An 18,897-nucleotide genomic window follows, 5' to 3' on the forward strand; every position below is an offset into this window, starting at 1 on the left:
CTGTGTGTGACATAATCAGACCCTGGCGTACGCTTTACAGGTCTCTTATTGGCTGTGTGTGACATAATCAGACCCTGGCGTACGCTTTACAGGTCTCTTAGTGGCTATGTGTGACATAATCAGACCCCTGGTGTACGTTTTACAGGTCTCTTAGTGGCTGTGTGTGACATAATCAGACCTGGCATATGCTTTACAGGCCTCTTATTGGCTGTGTGTGACATAATCAGACCCTGGCGTACGCTTTACAGGTCTCTTATTGGCTGTGTATGACATAATCAGACCCTGGCGTACGCTTTACAGGTCTCTTAGTGGCTGTGTGTGACATAATCAGACCCCTGGTGTACGCTTTACAGGTCTCTTAGTGGCTGTGTATGACATAATCAGACCCTGGTGTACGCTTTACAGGCCTCTTATTGGCTGTGTGTGACATAATCAGACCCTGGCGTACGCTTTACAGGTCTCTTAGTGGCTGTGTATGACCTAATCAGACCCCTGGTGTACGCTTTACAGGCCTCTTAGTGGCTGTGTATGACCTAATCAGACCCCTGGTGTACGCCTTACAGGTCTCTTAGTGGCTGTGTATGACCTAATCAGACCCCTGGTGTACGCTTTACAGGCCTCTTAGTGGCTGTGTATGACCTAATCAGACCCCTGGTGTACGCTTTACAGGTCTCTTAGTGGCTGTGTATGACATAATCAGACCCCTGGCGTACGCTTTACAGGTCTCTTAGTGGCTGTGTGTGACATAATCAGACCCCTGGTGTACGCTTTACAGGTCTCTTAGTGGCTGTGTATGACATAATCAGACCCCTGGCGTACGCTTTACAGGTCTCTTAGTGGCTGTGTGTGACATAATCAGACCCCTGGTGTACGCTTTACAGGTCTCTTAGTGGCTGTGTATGACATAATCAGACCCTGGTGTACGCTTTACAGGTCTCTTAGTGGCTGTGTATGACATAATCAGACCTCTGGCATACGCTTTACAGGCCTCTTAGTGGCTGTGTATGACCTAATCAGACCCCTGGTGTACGCTTTACAGGTCTCTTCGTGGCTGTGTATGACCTAATCAGACCCTGGTGTACGCTTTACAGGCCTCTTAGTGGCTGTGTATGACCTAATCAGACCCCTGGTGTACGCTTTACAGGTCTCTTAGTGGCTGTGTATGACCTAATCAGACCCCTGGTGTACGCTTTACAGGCCTCTTAGTGGCTGTGTATGACCTAATCAGACCCCTGGTGTACGCCTTACAGGTCTCTTAGTGGCTGTGTATGACCTAATCAGACCCCTGGTGTACGCTTTACAGGTCTCTTAGTGGCTGTGTATGACCTAATCAGACCCCTGGTGTACGCTTTACAGGCCTCTTAGTGGCTGTGTATGACCTAATCAGACCCCTGGTGTACGCTTTACAGGTCTCTTAGTGGCTGTGTATGACCTAATCAGACCCCTGGTGTACGCTTTACAGGCCTCTTAGTGGCTGTGTATGACCTAATCAGACCCCTGGTGTACGCTTTACAGGTCTCTTAGTGGCTGTGTATGACCTAATCAGGCCCCTGGTGTACGCTTTACAGGTCTCTTAGTGGCTGTGTATGACCTAATCAGACCCCTGGTGTACGCTTTACAGGTCTCTTAGTGGCTGTGTATGACCTAATCAGGCCCCTGGTGTACGCTTTACAGGTCTCTTAGTGGCTGTGTATGACCTAATCAGACCCCTGGTGTACACTTTACAGGCCTCTTAGTGGCTGTGTATGACCTAATCAGACCCCTGGTGTACGCTTTACAGGTCTCTTAGTGGCTGTGTATGACATAATCAGACCCCTGGCGTACGCTTTACAGGTCTCTTAGTGGCTGTGTATGACATAATCAGACCCCTGGCGTACGCTTTACAGGTCTCTTATTGGCTGTGTATGACATAATCAGACCCCTGGTGTACGCTTTACAGGTCTGTTATTGGCTGTGTGTGACATAATCAGACCCCTGGCGTACGCTTTACAGGTCCCTTATTGGCTGTGTGTGACATAATCAGACCCCTGGTGTACGCTTTACAGGCCTCTTATTGGCTGTGTGTGACATAATCAGACCCTGGCGTACGCTTTACAGGTCTCTTAGTGGCTGTGTATGACATAATCAGACCCCTGGCGTACGCTTTACAGGCCTTTTATTGGCTGTGTATGACATAATCAGACCCCTGGCGTACGCTTTACAGGTCCCTTATTGGCTGTGTGTGACCTAATCAGACCCCTGGCGTACGCTTTACAGGTCTCTTAGTGGCTGTGTATGACATAATCAGACCCCTGGCGTACGCTTTACAGGCCTCTTATTGGCTGTGTGTGACATAATCAGACCCTGGCGTACGCTTTACAGGTCTCTTAGTGGCTGTGTATGACATAATCAGACCCCTGGCGTACGCTTTACAGGCCTCTTATTGGCTGTGTATGACATAATCAGACCCCTGGCGTACGCTTTACAGGCCTCTTATTGGCTGTGTATGACATAATCAGACCCCTGGCGTACGCTTTACAGGTCTCTTATTGGCTGTGTATGACATAATCAGACCCCTGGCGTACGCTTTACAGGTCTCTTAGTGGCTGTGTGTGACATAATCAGACCCCTGGCGTACCCTTTACAGGTCCCTTATTGGCTGTGTGTGACATAATCAGACCCCTGGTGTACGCTTTACAGGTCTCTTATTGGCTGTGTGTGACATAATCAGACCCTGGCGTACGCTTTACAGGTCTCTTATTGGCTGTGTGTGACATAATCAGACCCTGGCGTACGCTTTACAGGTCTCTTATTGGCTGTGTGTGACATAATCAGACCCCTGGCGTACGCTTTACAGGTCTCTTAGTGGCTGTGTGTGACATAATCAGACCCCTGGTGTACGCTTTACAGGTCTCTTATTGGCTGTGTGTGACATAATCAGACCCCTGGCGTACCCTTTACAGGTCCCTTATTGGCTGTGTGTGACATAATCAGACCCCTGGTGTACGCTTTACAGATCTCTTATTGGCTGTGTGTGACATAATCAGACCCTGGCGTACGCTTTACAGGTCTCTTATTGGCTGTGTGTGACATAATCAGACCCTGGCGTACGCTTTACAGGTCTCTTATTGGCTGTGTGTGACATAATCAGACCCTGGCGTACGCTTTACAGGTCTCTTAGTGGCTATGTGTGACATAATCAGACCCCTGGTGTACGTTTTACAGGTCTCTTAGTGGCTGTGTGTGACATAATCAGACCTGGCATATGCTTTACAGGCCTCTTATTGGCTGTGTGTGACATAATCAGACCCTGGCGTACGCTTTACAGGTCTCTTATTGGCTGTGTATGACATAATCAGACCCTGGCGTACGCTTTACAGGTCTCTTAGTGGCTGTGTATGACCTAATCAGACCCCTGGTGTACGCTTTACAGGCCTCTTAGTGGCTGTGTATGACCTAATCAGACCCCTGGTGTATGCTTTACAGGTCTCTTAGTGGCTGTGTATGACCTAATCAGGCCCCTTGTGTACGCTTTACAGGTCTCTTATTGGCTGTGTATGACATAATCAGACCCCTGGTGTACGCTTTACAGGTCTCTTAGTGGCTGTGTATGACCTAATCAGACCCCTGGTGTACGCTTTACAGGCCTCTTAGTGGCTGTGTATGACCTAATCAGACCCCTGGTGTACGCTTTACAGGTCTCTTAGTGGCTGTGTATGACATAATCAGACCCCTGGCGTACGCTTTACAGGTCTCTTATTGGCTGTGTGTGACATAATCAGACCCCTGGTGTACGCTTTACAGGTCTGTTATTGGCTGTGTGTGACATAATCAGACCCCTGGTGTACGCTTTACAGGCCTCTTAGTGGCTGTGTGTGACATAATCAGACCCTGGCGTACGCTTTACAGGTCCATTATTGGCTGTGTGTGACATAATCAGACCCCTGGTGTACACTTTACAGGCCTCTTATTGGCTGTGTGTGACATAATCAGACCCTGGCGTACGCTTTACAGGTCTCTTAGTGGCTGTGTATGACATAATCAGACCCCTGGCGTACGCTTTACAGGTCCCTTATTGGCTGTGTGTGACATAATCAGACCCTGGCGTACGCTTTACAGGTCCCTTATTGGCTGTGTGTGACATAATCAGACCCTGGCGTACGCTTTACAGGTCTCTTAGTGGCTGTGTATGACATAATCAGACCCCTGGCGTACGCTTTACAGGCCTCTTATTGGCTGTGTGTGACATAATCAGACCCTGGCGTACGCTTTACAGGTCTCTTAGTGGCTGTGTATGACATAATCAGACCCCTGGCGTACGCTTTACAGGCCTCTTATTGGCTGTGTATGACATAATCAGACCCCTAGCGTACGCTTTACAGGCCTCTTATTGGCTGTGTATGACATAATCAGACCCCTGGCGTACGCTTTACAGGTCTCTTATTGGCTGTGTGTGACATAATCAGACCCCTGGCGTACGCTTTACAGGTCTCTTAGTGGCTGTGTGTGACATAATCAGACCCCTGGCGTACCCTTTACAGGTCCCTTATTGGCTGTGTGTGACATAATCAGACCCCTGGTGTACGCTTTACAGGTCTCTTATTGGCTGTGTGTGACATAATCAGACCCTGGCGTACGCTTTACAGGTCTCTTATTGGCTGTGTGTGACATAATCAGACCCTGGCGTACGCTTTACAGGTCTCTTATTGGCTGTGTGTGACATAATCAGACCCCTGGCGTACGCTTTACAGGTCTCTTAGTGGCTGTGTGTGACATAATCAGACCCCTGGCGTACCCTTTACAGGTCCCTTATTGGCTGTGTGTGACATAATCAGACCCCTGGTGTACGCTTTACAGGTCTCTTATTGGCTGTGTGTGACATAATCAGACCCTGGCGTACGCTTTACAGGTCTCTTATTGGCTGTGTGTGACATAATCAGACCCTGGCGTACGCTTTACAGGTCTCTTATTGGCTGTGTGTGACATAATCAGACCCTGGCGTACGCTTTACAGGTCTCTTAGTGGCTGTGTGTGACATAATCAGACCCCTGGTGTACGTTTTACAGGTCTCTTAGTGGCTGTGTGTGACATAATCAGACCTGGCATATGCTTTACAGGCCTCTTATTGGCTGTGTGTGACATAATCAGACCCTGGCGTACGCTTTACAGGTCTCTTATTGGCTGTGTATGACATAATCAGACCCTGGCGTACGCTTTACAGGTCTCTTATTGGCTGTGTATGACATAATCAGACCCTGGCGTACGCTTTACAGGCCTCTTATTGGCTGTGTATGACATAATCAGACCCCTGGTGTACGCTTTACAGGTCTCTTAGTGGCTGTGTATGACATAATCAGACCCCTGGCGTACGCTTTACAGGCCTCTTATTGGCTGTGTGTGACATAATCAGACCCTGGCGTACGCTTTACAGGTCTCTTAGTGGCTGTGTATGACATAATCAGACCCTGGCGTACGCTTTACAGGTCTCTTATTGGCTGTGTGTGACGTAATCAGACCCCTGGTGTACAATTTACAGGTCTCTTAGTGGCTGTGTATGACATAATCAGACCCCTGGTGTACGCTTTACAGGTCTCTTATTGGCTGTGTGTGACATAATCAGACCCTGGCGTACGCTTTACAGGTCTCTTAGTGGCTGTGTATGACCTAATCAGACCCCTGGTGTACAATTTACAGGTCTCTTAGTGGCTGTGTATGACATAATCAGACCCCTGGCATACGCTTTACAGGTCTCTTATTGGCTGTGTGTGACATAATCAGACCCTGGCGTACGCTTTACAGGTCTCTTATTGGCTGTGTGTGACATAATCAGACCCTGGCGTACGCTTTACAGGTCTCTTAGTGGCTATGTGTGACATAATCAGACCCCTGGTGTACGTTTTACAGGTCTCTTAGTGGCTGTGTGTGACATAATCAGACCTGGCATATGCTTTACAGGCCTCTTATTGGCTGTGTGTGACATAATCAGACCCTGGCGTACGCTTTACAGGTCTCTTATTGGCTGTGTATGACATAATCAGACCCTGGCGTACGCTTTACAGATCTCTTAGTGGCTGTGTATGACCTAATCAGACCCCTGGTGTACGCTTTACAGGTCTCTTAGTGGCTGTGTATGACCTAATCAGGCCCCTTGTGTACGCTTTACAGGTCTCTTAGTGGCTGTGTATGACCTAATCAGACCCCTGGTGTACGCTTTACAGGCCTCTTAGTGGCTGTGTATGACCTAATCAGACCCCTGGTGTACGCTTTACAGGTCTCTTAGTGGCTGTGTATGACCTAATCAGGCCCCTTGTGTACGCTTTACAGGTCTCTTAGTGGCTGTGTATGACCTAATCAGACCCCTGGTGTACGCTTTACAGGCCTCTTAGTGGCTGTGTATGACCTAATCAGACCCCTGGTGTACGCTTTACAGGTCTCTTAGTGGCTGTGTATGACATAATCAGACCCCTGGCGTACGCTTTACAGGTCTCTTATTGGCTGTGTGTGACATAATCAGACCCTGGCGTACGCTTTACAGGTCTCTTAGTGGCTGTGTATGACCTAATCAGACCCCTGGTGTACAATTTACACGTCTCTTAGTGGCTGTGTATGACATAATCAGACCCCTGGCATACGCTTTACAGGTCTCTTATTGGCTGTGTGTGACATAATCAGACCCTGGCGTACGCTTTACAGGTCTCTTATTGGCTGTGTGTGACATAATCAGACCCTGGCGTACGCTTTACAGGTCTCTTAGTGGCTATGTGTGACATAATCAGACCCCTGGTGTACGTTTTACAGGTCTCTTAGTGGCTGTGTGTGACATAATCAGACCTGGCATATGCTTTACAGGCCTCTTATTGGCTGTGTGTGACATAATCAGACCCTGGCGTACGCTTTACAGGTCTCTTATTGGCTGTGTATGACATAATCAGACCCTGGCGTACGCTTTACAGATCTCTTAGTGGCTGTGTATGACCTAATCAGACCCCTGGTGTACGCTTTACAGGTCTCTTAGTGGCTGTGTATGACCTAATCAGGCCCCTTGTGTACGCTTTACAGGTCTCTTAGTGGCTGTGTATGACCTAATCAGACCCCTGGTGTACGCTTTACAGGCCTCTTAGTGGCTGTGTATGACCTAATCAGACCCCTGGTGTACGCTTTACAGGTCTCTTAGTGGCTGTGTATGACATAATCAGACCCCTGGCGTACGCTTTACAGGTCTCTTATTGGCTGTGTGTGACATAATCAGACCCCTGGTGTACGCTTTACAGGTCTGTTATTGGCTGTGTGTGACATAATCAGACCCCTGGCGTACTCTTTACAGGTCCCTTATTGGCTGTGTGTGACATAATCAGACCCCTGGTGTACGCTTTACAGGCCTCTTATTGGCTGTGTGTGACATAATCAGACCCTGGCGTACGCTTTACAGGTCTCTTAATGGCTGTGTGTGACATAATCAGACCCCTGGCGTATGCTTTACAGGTCCCTTATTGGCTGTGTGTGACATAATCAGACCCTGGCGTACGCTTTACAGGTCCCTTATTGGCTGTGTGTGACATAATCAGACCCTGGCGTACGCTTTACAGGTCTCTTAGTGGCTGTGTATGACATAATCAGACCCCTGGCGTACGCTTTACAGGCCTCTTATTGGCTGTGTGTGACATAATCAGACCCTGGCGTACGCTTTACAGGTCTCTTAGTGGCTGTGTATGACATAATCAGACCCCTGGCGTACGCTTTACAGGCCTCTTATTGGCTGTGTATGACATAATCAGACCCCTGGCGTACGCTTTACAGGCCTCTTATTGGCTGTGTATGACATAATCAGACCCCTGGCGTACGCTTTACAGGTCTCTTATTGGCTGTGTGTGACATAATCAGACCCCTGGCGTACGCTTTACAGGTCTCTTAGTGGCTGTGTGTGACATAATCAGACCCCTGGCGTACCCTTTACAGGTCTCTTATTGGCTGTGTGACATAATCAGACCCCTGGCGTACGCTTTACAGGCCTCTTATTGGCTGTGTATGACATAATCAGACCCCTGGCGTACGCTTTACAGGCCTCTTATTGGCTGTGTATGACATAATCAGACCCCTGGCGTACGCTTTACAGGTCTCTTATTGGCTGTGTGTGACATAATCAGACCCCTGGCGTACGCTTTACAGGTCTCTTAGTGGCTGTGTGTGACATAATCAGACCCCTGGCGTACCCTTTACAGGTCCCTTATTGGCTGTGTGTGACATAATCAGACCCCTGGTGTACGCTTTACAGGTCTCTTATTGGCTGTGTGTGACATAATCAGACCCTGGCGTACGCTTTACAGGTCTCTTATTGGCTGTGTGTGACATAATCAGACCCTGGCGTACGCTTTACAGGTCTCTTATTGGCTGTGTGTGACATAATCAGACCCCTGGCGTACGCTTTACAGGTCTCTTAGTGGCTGTGTGTGACATAATCAGACCCCTGGCGTACCCTTTACAGGTCCCTTATTGGCTGTGTGTGACATAATCAGACCCCTGGTGTACGCTTTACAGGTCTCTTATTGGCTGTGTGTGACATAATCAGACCCTGGCGTACGCTTTACAGGTCTCTTATTGGCTGTGTGTGACATAATCAGACCCTGGCGTACGCTTTACAGGTCTCTTATTGGCTGTGTGTGACATAATCAGACCCTGGCGTACGCTTTACAGGTCTCTTAGTGGCTGTGTGTGACATAATCAGACCCCTGGTGTACGTTTTACAGGTCTCTTAGTGGCTGTGTGTGACATAATCAGACCTGGCATATGCTTTACAGGCCTCTTATTGGCTGTGTGTGACATAATCAGACCCTGGCGTACGCTTTACAGGTCTCTTATTGGCTGTGTATGACATAATCAGACCCTGGCGTACGCTTTACAGGTCTCTTATTGGCTGTGTATGACATAATCAGACCCTGGCGTACGCTTTACAGGCCTCTTATTGGCTGTGTATGACATAATCAGACCCCTGGTGTACGCTTTACAGGTCTCTTAGTGGCTGTGTATGACATAATCAGACCCCTGGCGTACGCTTTACAGGCCTCTTATTGGCTGTGTGTGACATAATCAGACCCTGGCGTACGCTTTACAGGTCTCTTAGTGGCTGTGTATGACATAATCAGACCCTGGCGTACGCTTTACAGGTCTCTTATTGGCTGTGTGTGACCTAATCAGACCCCTGGTGTACAATTTACAGGTCTCTTAGTGGCTGTGTATGACATAATCAGACCCCTGGCATACGCTTTACAGGTCTCTTATTGGCTGTGTGTGACATAATCAGACCCTGGCGTACGCTTCACAGGTCTCTTAGTGGCTGTGTATGACCTAATCAGACCCCTGGCGTACAATTTACAGGTCTCTTATTGGCTGTGTGTGACATAATCAGACCCCTGGTGTACGTTTTACAGGCCTCTTATTGGCTGTGTGTGACATAATCAGACCCTGGCGTACGCTTTACAGATCTCTTATTGGCTGTGTGTGAAATAATCAGACCCCTGGTGTACGTTTTACAGGCCTCTTATTGGCTGTGTGTGACATAATCAGACCCTGGCGTACGCTTTACAGGTCTCTTAGTGGCTGTGTATGACATAATCAGACCCCTGGTGTACGCTTTACAGGTCTCTTATTGGCTGTGTGTGACATAATCAGACCCCTGGTGTACGCTTTACAGGCCTCTTAGTGGCTGTGTATGACCTAATCAGACCCCTGGTGTACGCTTTACAGGTCTCTTAGTGGCTGTGTATGACATAATCAGACCCTGGCGTACGCTTTACAGGCCTCTTAGTGGCTGTGTATGACCTAATCAGACCCCTGGTGTACGCTTTTACATGTCTCTTAGTGGCTGTGTATGACCTAATCAGACCCCTGGTGTACGCTTTACAGGTCTCTTAGTGGCTGTGTATGACCTAATCAGACCCCTGGTGTACGCTTTTACATGTCTCTTAGTGGCTGTGTATGACATAATCAGACCCTGGCGTACGCTTTACAGGCCTCTTAGTGGCTGTGTATGACCTAATCAGACCCCTGGTGTACGCTTTTACATGTCTCTTAGTGGCTGTGTATGACATAATCAGACCCCTGGTGTACGCTTTACAGGTCTCTTAGTGGCTGTGTATGACATAATCAGACCCCTGGTGTACGCTTTACAGGTCTCTTAGTGGCTGTGTATGACATAATCAGACCCCTGGTGTACGCTTTTACATGTCTCTTAGTGGCTGTGTATGACATAATCAGACCCCTGGTGTACGCTTTACAGGTCTCTTAGTGGCTGTGTATGACATAATCAGACCCTGGCGTACGCTTTACAGGTCTCTTAGTGGCTGTGTATGACATAATCAGACCCCTGGTGTACGCTTTACAGGTCTCTTAGTGGCTGTGTATGACATAATCAGACCCCTGGTGTACGCTTTACAGGTCTCTTAGTGGCTGTGTATGACATAATCAGACCCCTGGCGTACGCTTTACAGGTCTCTTAGTGGCTGTGTATGACATAATCAGACCCTGGCGTTCGCTTTACAGGTCTCTTATTGGTTGTGTGTGACCTAATCAGACCCCTGGTGTACGCTTTACAGGTCTCTTAGTGGCTGTGTATGACATAATCAGACCCTGGTGTACAATTTACAGGTCTCTTAGTGGCTGTGTATGACATAATCAGACCCCTGGTGTACGCTTTACAGGTCTCTTAGTGGCTGTGTATGACATAATCAGACCCTGGTGTACGCTTTACAGGCCTCTTAGTGGCTGTGTATGACATAATCAGACCCCTGGTGTACGCTTTACAGGTCTCTTATTGGCTGTGTATGACATAATCAGACCCTGGTGTACGCTTTACAGGTCTCTTATTGGCTGTGTGTGAAATAATCAGACCCTGGCGTACGCTTTACAGGTCTCTTATTGGCTGTGTGTGAAATAATCAGACCCTGGCGTACGCTTTACAGGTCTCTTATTGGCTGTGTGTGAAATAATCAGACCCTGGCGTACGCTTTACAGGTCTCTTATTGGCTGTGTGTGAAATAATCAGACCCTGGCGTATGCTTAACAGGTTTCCCAAAGGAGCGAGTGGTTATCTGTTGATTGAGAGTTAACAGAGAAAAATGCTTTCAACTCTGTAATAAAATATGATGTGAATGTATGGTCTTTAAGAATGGTTGTATTCAACCTCCAATGTCTTGACAGATTGAATGCCCCGTTGAGTTTTATGTCCAGGATCACCTTACTCATCAATAAGGTTGTTCAACAATCACTTAAAATCTCCTCCATCCACTGCAGTGTCTGAGTTGAATTCTGAAAAGTCTAGAAATAACTTAGTTAGGAAATCAGGGGGTGGGCAGGGGGGTAGTAAATATTCATTATAGAAATGTTCTGCCCTTGTAAAGTACCATAAATTATAACAAAGCAACCAAATGTATCTTTCACACAATTCAAGACCTTAAGTGGTAAGTTCTTTTTCACAAGAATTGCCAAACATCTACTTCTGGATGTAAATGATGAGAAAAACACTTGACCAAACCCCCCTTGTTGCAATTTCAGATGCTCCTTATCATCCAAATGAGTTTCTTGCAACAGGACGATATCAATATTTTATTTTTTCAAAAAAACACAGTACCTTCTTCCTTTTAATGGGGTTATTTGCTCCCTCTAATGTTCCATGTACATACACACAGTCTGTGACCTGCCATTGCACCTTGACCATTCAATATCCAGACTGGATCCTACTGTAAAAGTGGGGTGGTACCTTTTTCCATGTGATGAACTCTCTTCTATCTCACCGTTCATAAACAAACGATATGAACTGTTGGACATATTGTCGGAGATTTTTGAGAAATAGCCACCAAGACTCATTGTAGGATAACTTATTTAGCCAATTCTACCACTTTTTCAAGCTAGGAGATTATTGTAAAAATATACATTTACGAATGCCACAGGAGCTCGCTGAAACACAGTGTTCTCGCAATGGCGCCATTTTGTCCCCCCCTATGATTGTTACATAAGTAGGGCTGTGTGGCCGGGCAGGAAGTGTAGCTGAGGCTGTGTGGACCCTAATGGGGATCCTAATAAAATACCAAAAAATATCAATGGTGAGAGGTCAGGGGTCACTAGGCTCAGGCAGCTGGTGATCTCTGACCCCCCCCCCTTCATGCCATCTGTGACACCAGGCTGCAGTCTGTACATGATCCCCCATTGGAACACCCTCATATATGCATAGAAAAGATGATATCTTATTGGTGCCATGCAGATTCCAACTTGAAGGTATGGTATTGTGGTATGCTGGAAGAATAGAGGGTCTCCCATTCACCATCCTGACCCACTACTCTTTTGTGGTGGAAGTTAGACCTCTTGGTTTCATAGCAGTCTTGTTCTTTCTCTGTTTACTTCATCTCTGGGCTGTTCAAAGGACCACCAAATGTTGGATTCACATAGATTGATATCCGTTTTCCTGAATGGAAGGCCCTTTCTGGACAATGCTGTAGTGTGTCACTCACTGTTTTCCATTTGTTTGGAGGAATTTCCTGTTGTCTTCGTAATAGCAGAGCCTGGGAAAGAGTTGACCCGTAAAGGAAAAATGAAATGACATGTAGTGTTTTTTAAAATGTAACATGCATACTGTCTGTCTGTCTGTCTGTCTGTCTGTCTGTCTGTCTGTCTGTCTGTAAAATGTAAAATGTAAAATGTGAGTAAAATGTGGTCATTGAACCATTGAGTAAAATGTGGTCACAAATACAATGTTATCTGACACAAGCCAAGTAGACCAGGTTCCAGTAAAATCACAAGTTTTCTGAATCTAACATTACTCAAGAATTGTATAATAATGCATGTTTCTCAAATAAACCTAAAATCACTGCAACCCGGTCAAATTTTATACCTGTAAATCTAGCTATTTTAGTCAACACTAGATGGCAGTGGCCACCCTCGAGAAGAACCCTTCCCTATTACTTATTACTGTTAATTCTTATGCATTTCCTTGGTATTTCCTTGTATCTTTCAGATAATGTAGACTAGACAAGAGTTGACCCGTAAAGGAATAAATCACTGTGGGGGTTTACTATCCTTGTGGGGACTAGAAGTCCTCACAAGGATAGTAAAACAAGGAAAATACAGACAAGTGGGGACATTTCGCAGGCTATTTAGGCTTAAGGGTTAGGGTTATAATTAGTTAGGGTTAGGAGTTCGGTTAAGGGTTAGGAGTTAGGTTAAGGGTTAAGGGTTAGGAGTTAGGTTAAGGGTTAAGGGTTAGGAGTTAGGGAAAAGAGGATTTTGAACAGGAATCAATTGTTTGGTCCCCACAAGTATAGTTAAACAAATGTGTGTGTGTGTGTGTATATATATATTATGTGTGTGTGTGTGTGTGGGTTTGTTTGTGTTATTTAGTCACCTGGACACTCCATGACATACTGGTCCAGTGTCTGTCTGTCTACCATCTGCCCTATAAAAGTGCTGGTGTCTTTTGACTGACTGTGTTGGCTGAGAGAACATGTGTCGCTATGCGTGTGTGAGGGCATTTGCTGAAACATTGTTATGTGGCTTAGCGGCCCTCGCTGTGAATGAAAGGTCACAGGTCAATGGGCTGTTCAGACTTCCATCTGCAACTGTGGGTCTGGATATCAGTCTGGAGGATTTAGATAGCAGACAAGGGCAACACACTTTTCTCTCTCTCTCTCTCGCTCTCTCTCTGTGTATGTGTTTGAGTGTAAAAAGTCTATATATATTGAAATGACATGTAGTGTTTTTTTAAATGTAACATGCATACTGTCTGTCTGCCTGTCTGTCTGTCTGTCTGTCTGTCTGTCTGTCTGTCTGTCTGTCTGTCTGTCTGTCTGTCTGTCTGTCTGTCTGTCTGTCTGTCTGTAAAATGTAAAATGTAAAATGTAAAATGTGAGTAAAATGTGGTCATTGAGCCATTGAGTAAAATGTGGTCACAAATGCAATGTTATCTGACACAAGCCAAGTAGACCAGGTTCCAGTAAAATCACAAGTTTTCTGAATCTAACATTACTCAAGAATTGTATAATAATGCATGTTTCTCAAATAAACCTAAAATCACTGCAACCCGGTCAAATTTTATACCTGTAAATCTAGCTATTTTAGTCAACACTAGATGGCAGTGGCCACCCTCGAGAAGAACCCTTCCCTATTACTTATTACTGTTAATTCTTATGCATTTCCTTGGTGTTTCCTTGTATCTTTCAGATAATGTAGACTAGAAGAATGCATGTAAGAAGTGGAATGTCATCTCAATTTCTTTGCAGAAGGAGATGTTGATTTGCATTTATATAGATGTCCATACATCATCACACAAGTAGAACGCATCAGATGTATAATGTCCCATGTCTTCTGTGTCTCTGCCTGGAGGAGGGGAAGAGCAAGTCCAGGGTGTGTGCCAATGTATTCTGTGGGGCTGGCAGGGAGTGTGCTGTGACAGAGAAAGGGGATCCTTCCTGCCTGTGCATCGAGGTGAGTCTTAGCCTATACACACACACACACACACACACACACACGCAGGCATGCCTGCACTCGCACACACAAACACACACACACGGTACGCACATGCATGCATGCATTCTCACACATACACACACAGATATTCCTGGCAAAGACCAAATGTCTCACTGCACAGATTGAAAATGGGTGCTCTCTCTCTGTCTTCAGCGATGTAAACATCACAAGCGCTCTGTGTGTGGCAGTAATGGTAAGATGTACCGCAACCACTGTGAGCTCCACCGCGACGCCTGCCTGACCGGCCTCAAAATCCAGGTGTACCACGATGGACACTGTGAAGGTAGGGGACCCTGAAAAGAATCTCCAGGTTGTCTGAGGCATAGAAATATATTACGAGAATGAACAAAGCCCCTCAGACCATACACATTTCAATGAAACACATATGTACACTCAATATGACTGCTGGTCTTCCCATCACAGAGCATCACCTTGAATAGGAAAGTCTGTCCTGGGAATTGTATTTCTGTGTTCCAACGGACAATCTGCAATAAAGAGGAGATTAAGCAAAGTGTTTGCAGTTGTTTTGATTGTGTTATGATTTCTTTCAGAGAAAAAGACAGACAAAGCTGTTGCTGCCAGCCCAAGTAAGTATATTGCTCAAGGTCATGAGGCCCATTGTCTCAGAGAGGTTAATGAATAATTGATTCATGATAGCAGTAGGTTCATTTTATACTATCCTTGCATGCACTGTAGAACATACACTGTTGGATATTCCTTTACACTATCACACAACAGCTATGTGCTCAAGGGAAACACACACACACTCACACCCAGCCCTCACCCAACACACACACACACACACACACACACACACACACACACACACACACACACACAAACAGAAGTACTCTCACATACTTAGTTCCAGTAGAAACACGCTGTAAATATGATCGAGTCTGTATAGTCATTTAGCTGTCTGCAGTACTGACCCTCTCTACTCTCTCCCTCTCTGCCTGTGTAGTCGTGTGCTACCTGGCCAACAGGAACGAGTTGCGCAGCCGGGTCATCCAGTGGCTGCAGAATGAGGTGGTCCCTGACGGCTGGTTCGCCAAGGGCTCCAACTTCTCCAACATCCTGCTCAAGTACTTCAAGGTAGGTTGGACTTGTGCGTGTTTGTGGGGTTGGGTGGGTGGTTAGGTGTGTGTGGTTGTGGTTGTGGGCGCAGTGTGTGCCTGGTTGTGGGCCCAGTGTGTGTGCGTGTGCGTGTGTGCGTGTGCGTGCGCGTGCGCGTGTGCGTGTGTGTGTGTGTGTGTGTGTGTGTGTGTGTGTGTGTGTGTGTGTGTGTGTGTGTGTGTGTGTGTGGAGAAGTAATGATACTTTCGTAGTTGAACTATTGCTGGAAAACTGCAAGGAAAAGTACCGGACAGCTCACTGTATTTAAAGTGGAGTGGAGTTGTATTTATTTCTAGTCCTGTACTTCTAGAAAGTCCTCCACTGTCCTCATCTTAATAAAAACGGCTAAGATTACAATCCGTTAGCATGTATGGACTACTTAATGACTCCGTAAGCAGCGGAATGATACATTTCACTTGCAGCAGCTCCACGTAGACAGAATCAGTTGGAAATTCACAGAATTTCCCCGTCTGTCAGTTCGTTATCTTGTTTGTTCTGCGGGCCAAGCTACACAGCATGGAAAACGCCCCACAGCAAGAACAGACTGTTTAACGTTCTTCCCACTGCCCAGCACTTGAACACATAACAACAGTTATGCAACAGCTCTCCTGCTCTGCCCCCCCCCCCCCTAAAGAGTCAAGATCATCTCCACCTGTGTGCCTGTGTGGTTGCCACTTCTCACAGAAAGCCCATAGAGCTCTGACGGTCATCTCCGCCATTTCTTTTCATACTCAATAAAATGTTAAAAATGTATGAATGAATATTCCTACAGGACTATGACAATGGAGACTCCCAGCTGGATTCCACTGAGTTCCTTAAGTTCCTCCAGCACAACGAAACAGCCATCAACATTACGTCATATGCTGACGAGGAGAACAACCGCCTGCTCAGGTGAGCCCCAACCACTGGCCCAGGGTCAGTAGTGCACAGCTGTCAATCATGACAGGTATAATGCATTCTAAAGGCATAATGTCTCATAATCATGTCATAATGATCCTGACTGAGCGCCGGACGTTTTGAGTTCGTATACATTTTCATATCAGTAAGTGTTACTTACTGATATTTGCGGAGTGCAGTGCATTCTCTTCAAGTAGTAGCAACATAATGATGGTTTATCTCAACATATTGGTATCTCGGTAATGTGGAATTCTGTGTTGAATAAGAATGCTTACTTAAAAGACTAATGACTGTACCTGGCAATCATTTGTTTTCAATTGCTGCTTGAAGAAAAGAGAAGAATTCTCCACCGACACATTATCATATTATAAATGGGGCTCAGCACCTAATGAGCTCCCTAAGCAAATTAGCAGGGTTTTAATTTCCAGCACCAAATCAGGAACTTAACTTCAAAATAAGTTAAATAGCCATTTTCTGGGACTAACACTAATTTAATTCAATACATGGAGTACATGGAGCAATTGAAAGGCCATGATGAAGCAACTGCTTGCACTGCTAATAGGTATTTGATTGAGTTCTTTCAGTGAATCGGTTATTGCCATATTGATATAAAACTACCGTATACAGAAGCAATGGCAACCTATATAATACATCAATATATTGTCACGGGCGTCATAAGAAGTGGACCAAAGTGCAGCATGGTGAGCGTACATATTCCTTTTATTTATAGAAATGTAGCCAACAAAACAAGCAAACGACCGTGAAGCTTAACTTCGGCTATAATGCCTCTAACAAGGTCAACTACCCACAAACAACAGGGAAAGAAAGCTGCCTAAGTATGATTCCCAATCAGAGACAACGATAGACGGCTGTCCCTGATTGAGAACCATTCCCGGCCAAAACAAAGAAATACAAATCATAGAAAATAGAACATAGAATGCCCACCCAAATCACACCCTGACCAACCCAAAATAGAGACATAAAAAGCTCTAAGGTCAGGACGTGACATATATGCTATTCAAATTCTGTGGAATTCAGTTGTTCAGTTCTTGCCCTAACTCTGATGTTGAACTGTTCAGTTGTTAGTATCTAATCACCCTGCTGCACCTTTGCAGCCATGGTGAGTGTGCTGTAGATTACTACAGTTGAGACTGTATGGAATCATCAAATAATGTAATTGATTAGGATGAGGGATGTAGATTTGTTATATCACAGTTGTTTACATGGTGACCTCGATACAGGGTGTAAAGGGGCAGGGGGGTGGGCGATTTGGGGGGCTGAAAGTGCTGTTTTGGCAGTTCTGCAATGGTGAGGTGGCTTGTTTTGATGGGAAGTGGTGGTGGGTGTGGGTGGCAATGGGGCCGGTGCTCAGTGGCACCACACTGGCTGTCCTGTGGGACCATACCCCTCTCCCATGCATCATGGGTCTGGGAGCGGGCGCAGAGGGCGACACAGGGATTTGGGCAGTATCAACTCTCATTCATGTGTGGAATCTTCCTCCCAATTTGTGTCAGCTGGCTATCTGGGGTCATCTGTGAGATCGACTAGAGGTAAAAGGCAACTAGACTGGCAGTAGGCCCAGTCTAAGAAACATTGAGGAACATTTACAGTGCATTCGGAAAGTAGTCAGACCTCTTCCCTTTTTCCACATTATGTTACGTTACAACCTTATTCTAAAAGCGATTAAATACATTTTTTCCCTCATCAATCTACAGATAATAACAAAGCAAAAACAGGTTTTAAAATATGTTTACAAATGTATTAGAAATAAAAAAACATAAATATCTTTGAACGGGGTATGGTAGGAGGTGCCAGGCACACCGGTTGGTGTCAAGAACTGCAACGCTGCTGGGTTTTTCAACACTCAACAGTTTCCCGTGTGTATCAAGAATGGTCCACCACCCAAAGGACATCCAGCCAACTTGACACAACTGTGGGAAGCATTGGCGTCAACATGGGCCAGCAACCATGTGGAACGCTTTCAACACATTGTAGAGTCCATTCCCCGACAAATTGACGCTGTTCTGAGGGCAAAAGGGGCTGTCGATAAATAAATAAATAAAAATAAATAAATAAAGGCAAGTCAATAATGTTTCGTCAACTCAGTGTATATACATTAGCTCCAGTGAAATGGAAGTAACAGTCGTCTGTTTAACTGTATTTCCCTCCTGTGTCTTATTGGTCCTATTGTTCATGACCCCACCTCTCCTGTTGGTGTCTAGGAGCCTGTGTGTGGATGCCCTCATCGAGCTCTCAGATGACAACACGGACTGGAAGTTGAGCTTCGATGAGTTCCTAAACTGCTTCAAGCCTGGCTTCAACCCACCAGAGAGAAGTAAGACTTACACCATATACAGTATCTTCCTGTTATGTGTTTTCTATGTCCCGTGTTCA

General features: G+C 46.0%; 1 protein-coding gene across 1 annotated transcript in view; it reads left to right on the forward strand.

Annotated features, from left to right (window-relative positions):
- LOC135542487 (follistatin-related protein 1-like) overlaps positions 1-18,897 on the forward strand; it is a 36,758-nt gene that overhangs the window by 14,995 nt on the left and 2,866 nt on the right. Inside the window, exons 4-9 of the mRNA XM_064969480.1 lie at positions 14,347-14,448; positions 14,644-14,773; positions 15,042-15,077; positions 15,455-15,585; positions 16,379-16,497; positions 18,726-18,838. Coding sequence (XP_064825552.1) covers positions 14,347-14,448; positions 14,644-14,773; positions 15,042-15,077; positions 15,455-15,585; positions 16,379-16,497; positions 18,726-18,838 — 631 coding nt within the window. The remainder of the gene's footprint in view (positions 1-14,346; positions 14,449-14,643; positions 14,774-15,041; positions 15,078-15,454; positions 15,586-16,378; positions 16,498-18,725; positions 18,839-18,897) is intronic.

Source organism: Oncorhynchus masou, chromosome 6 (genome assembly GCF_036934945.1).
Source record: "Oncorhynchus masou masou isolate Uvic2021 chromosome 6, UVic_Omas_1.1, whole genome shotgun sequence".
Lineage (NCBI taxonomy): Eukaryota > Metazoa > Chordata > Actinopteri > Salmoniformes > Salmonidae > Oncorhynchus > Oncorhynchus masou.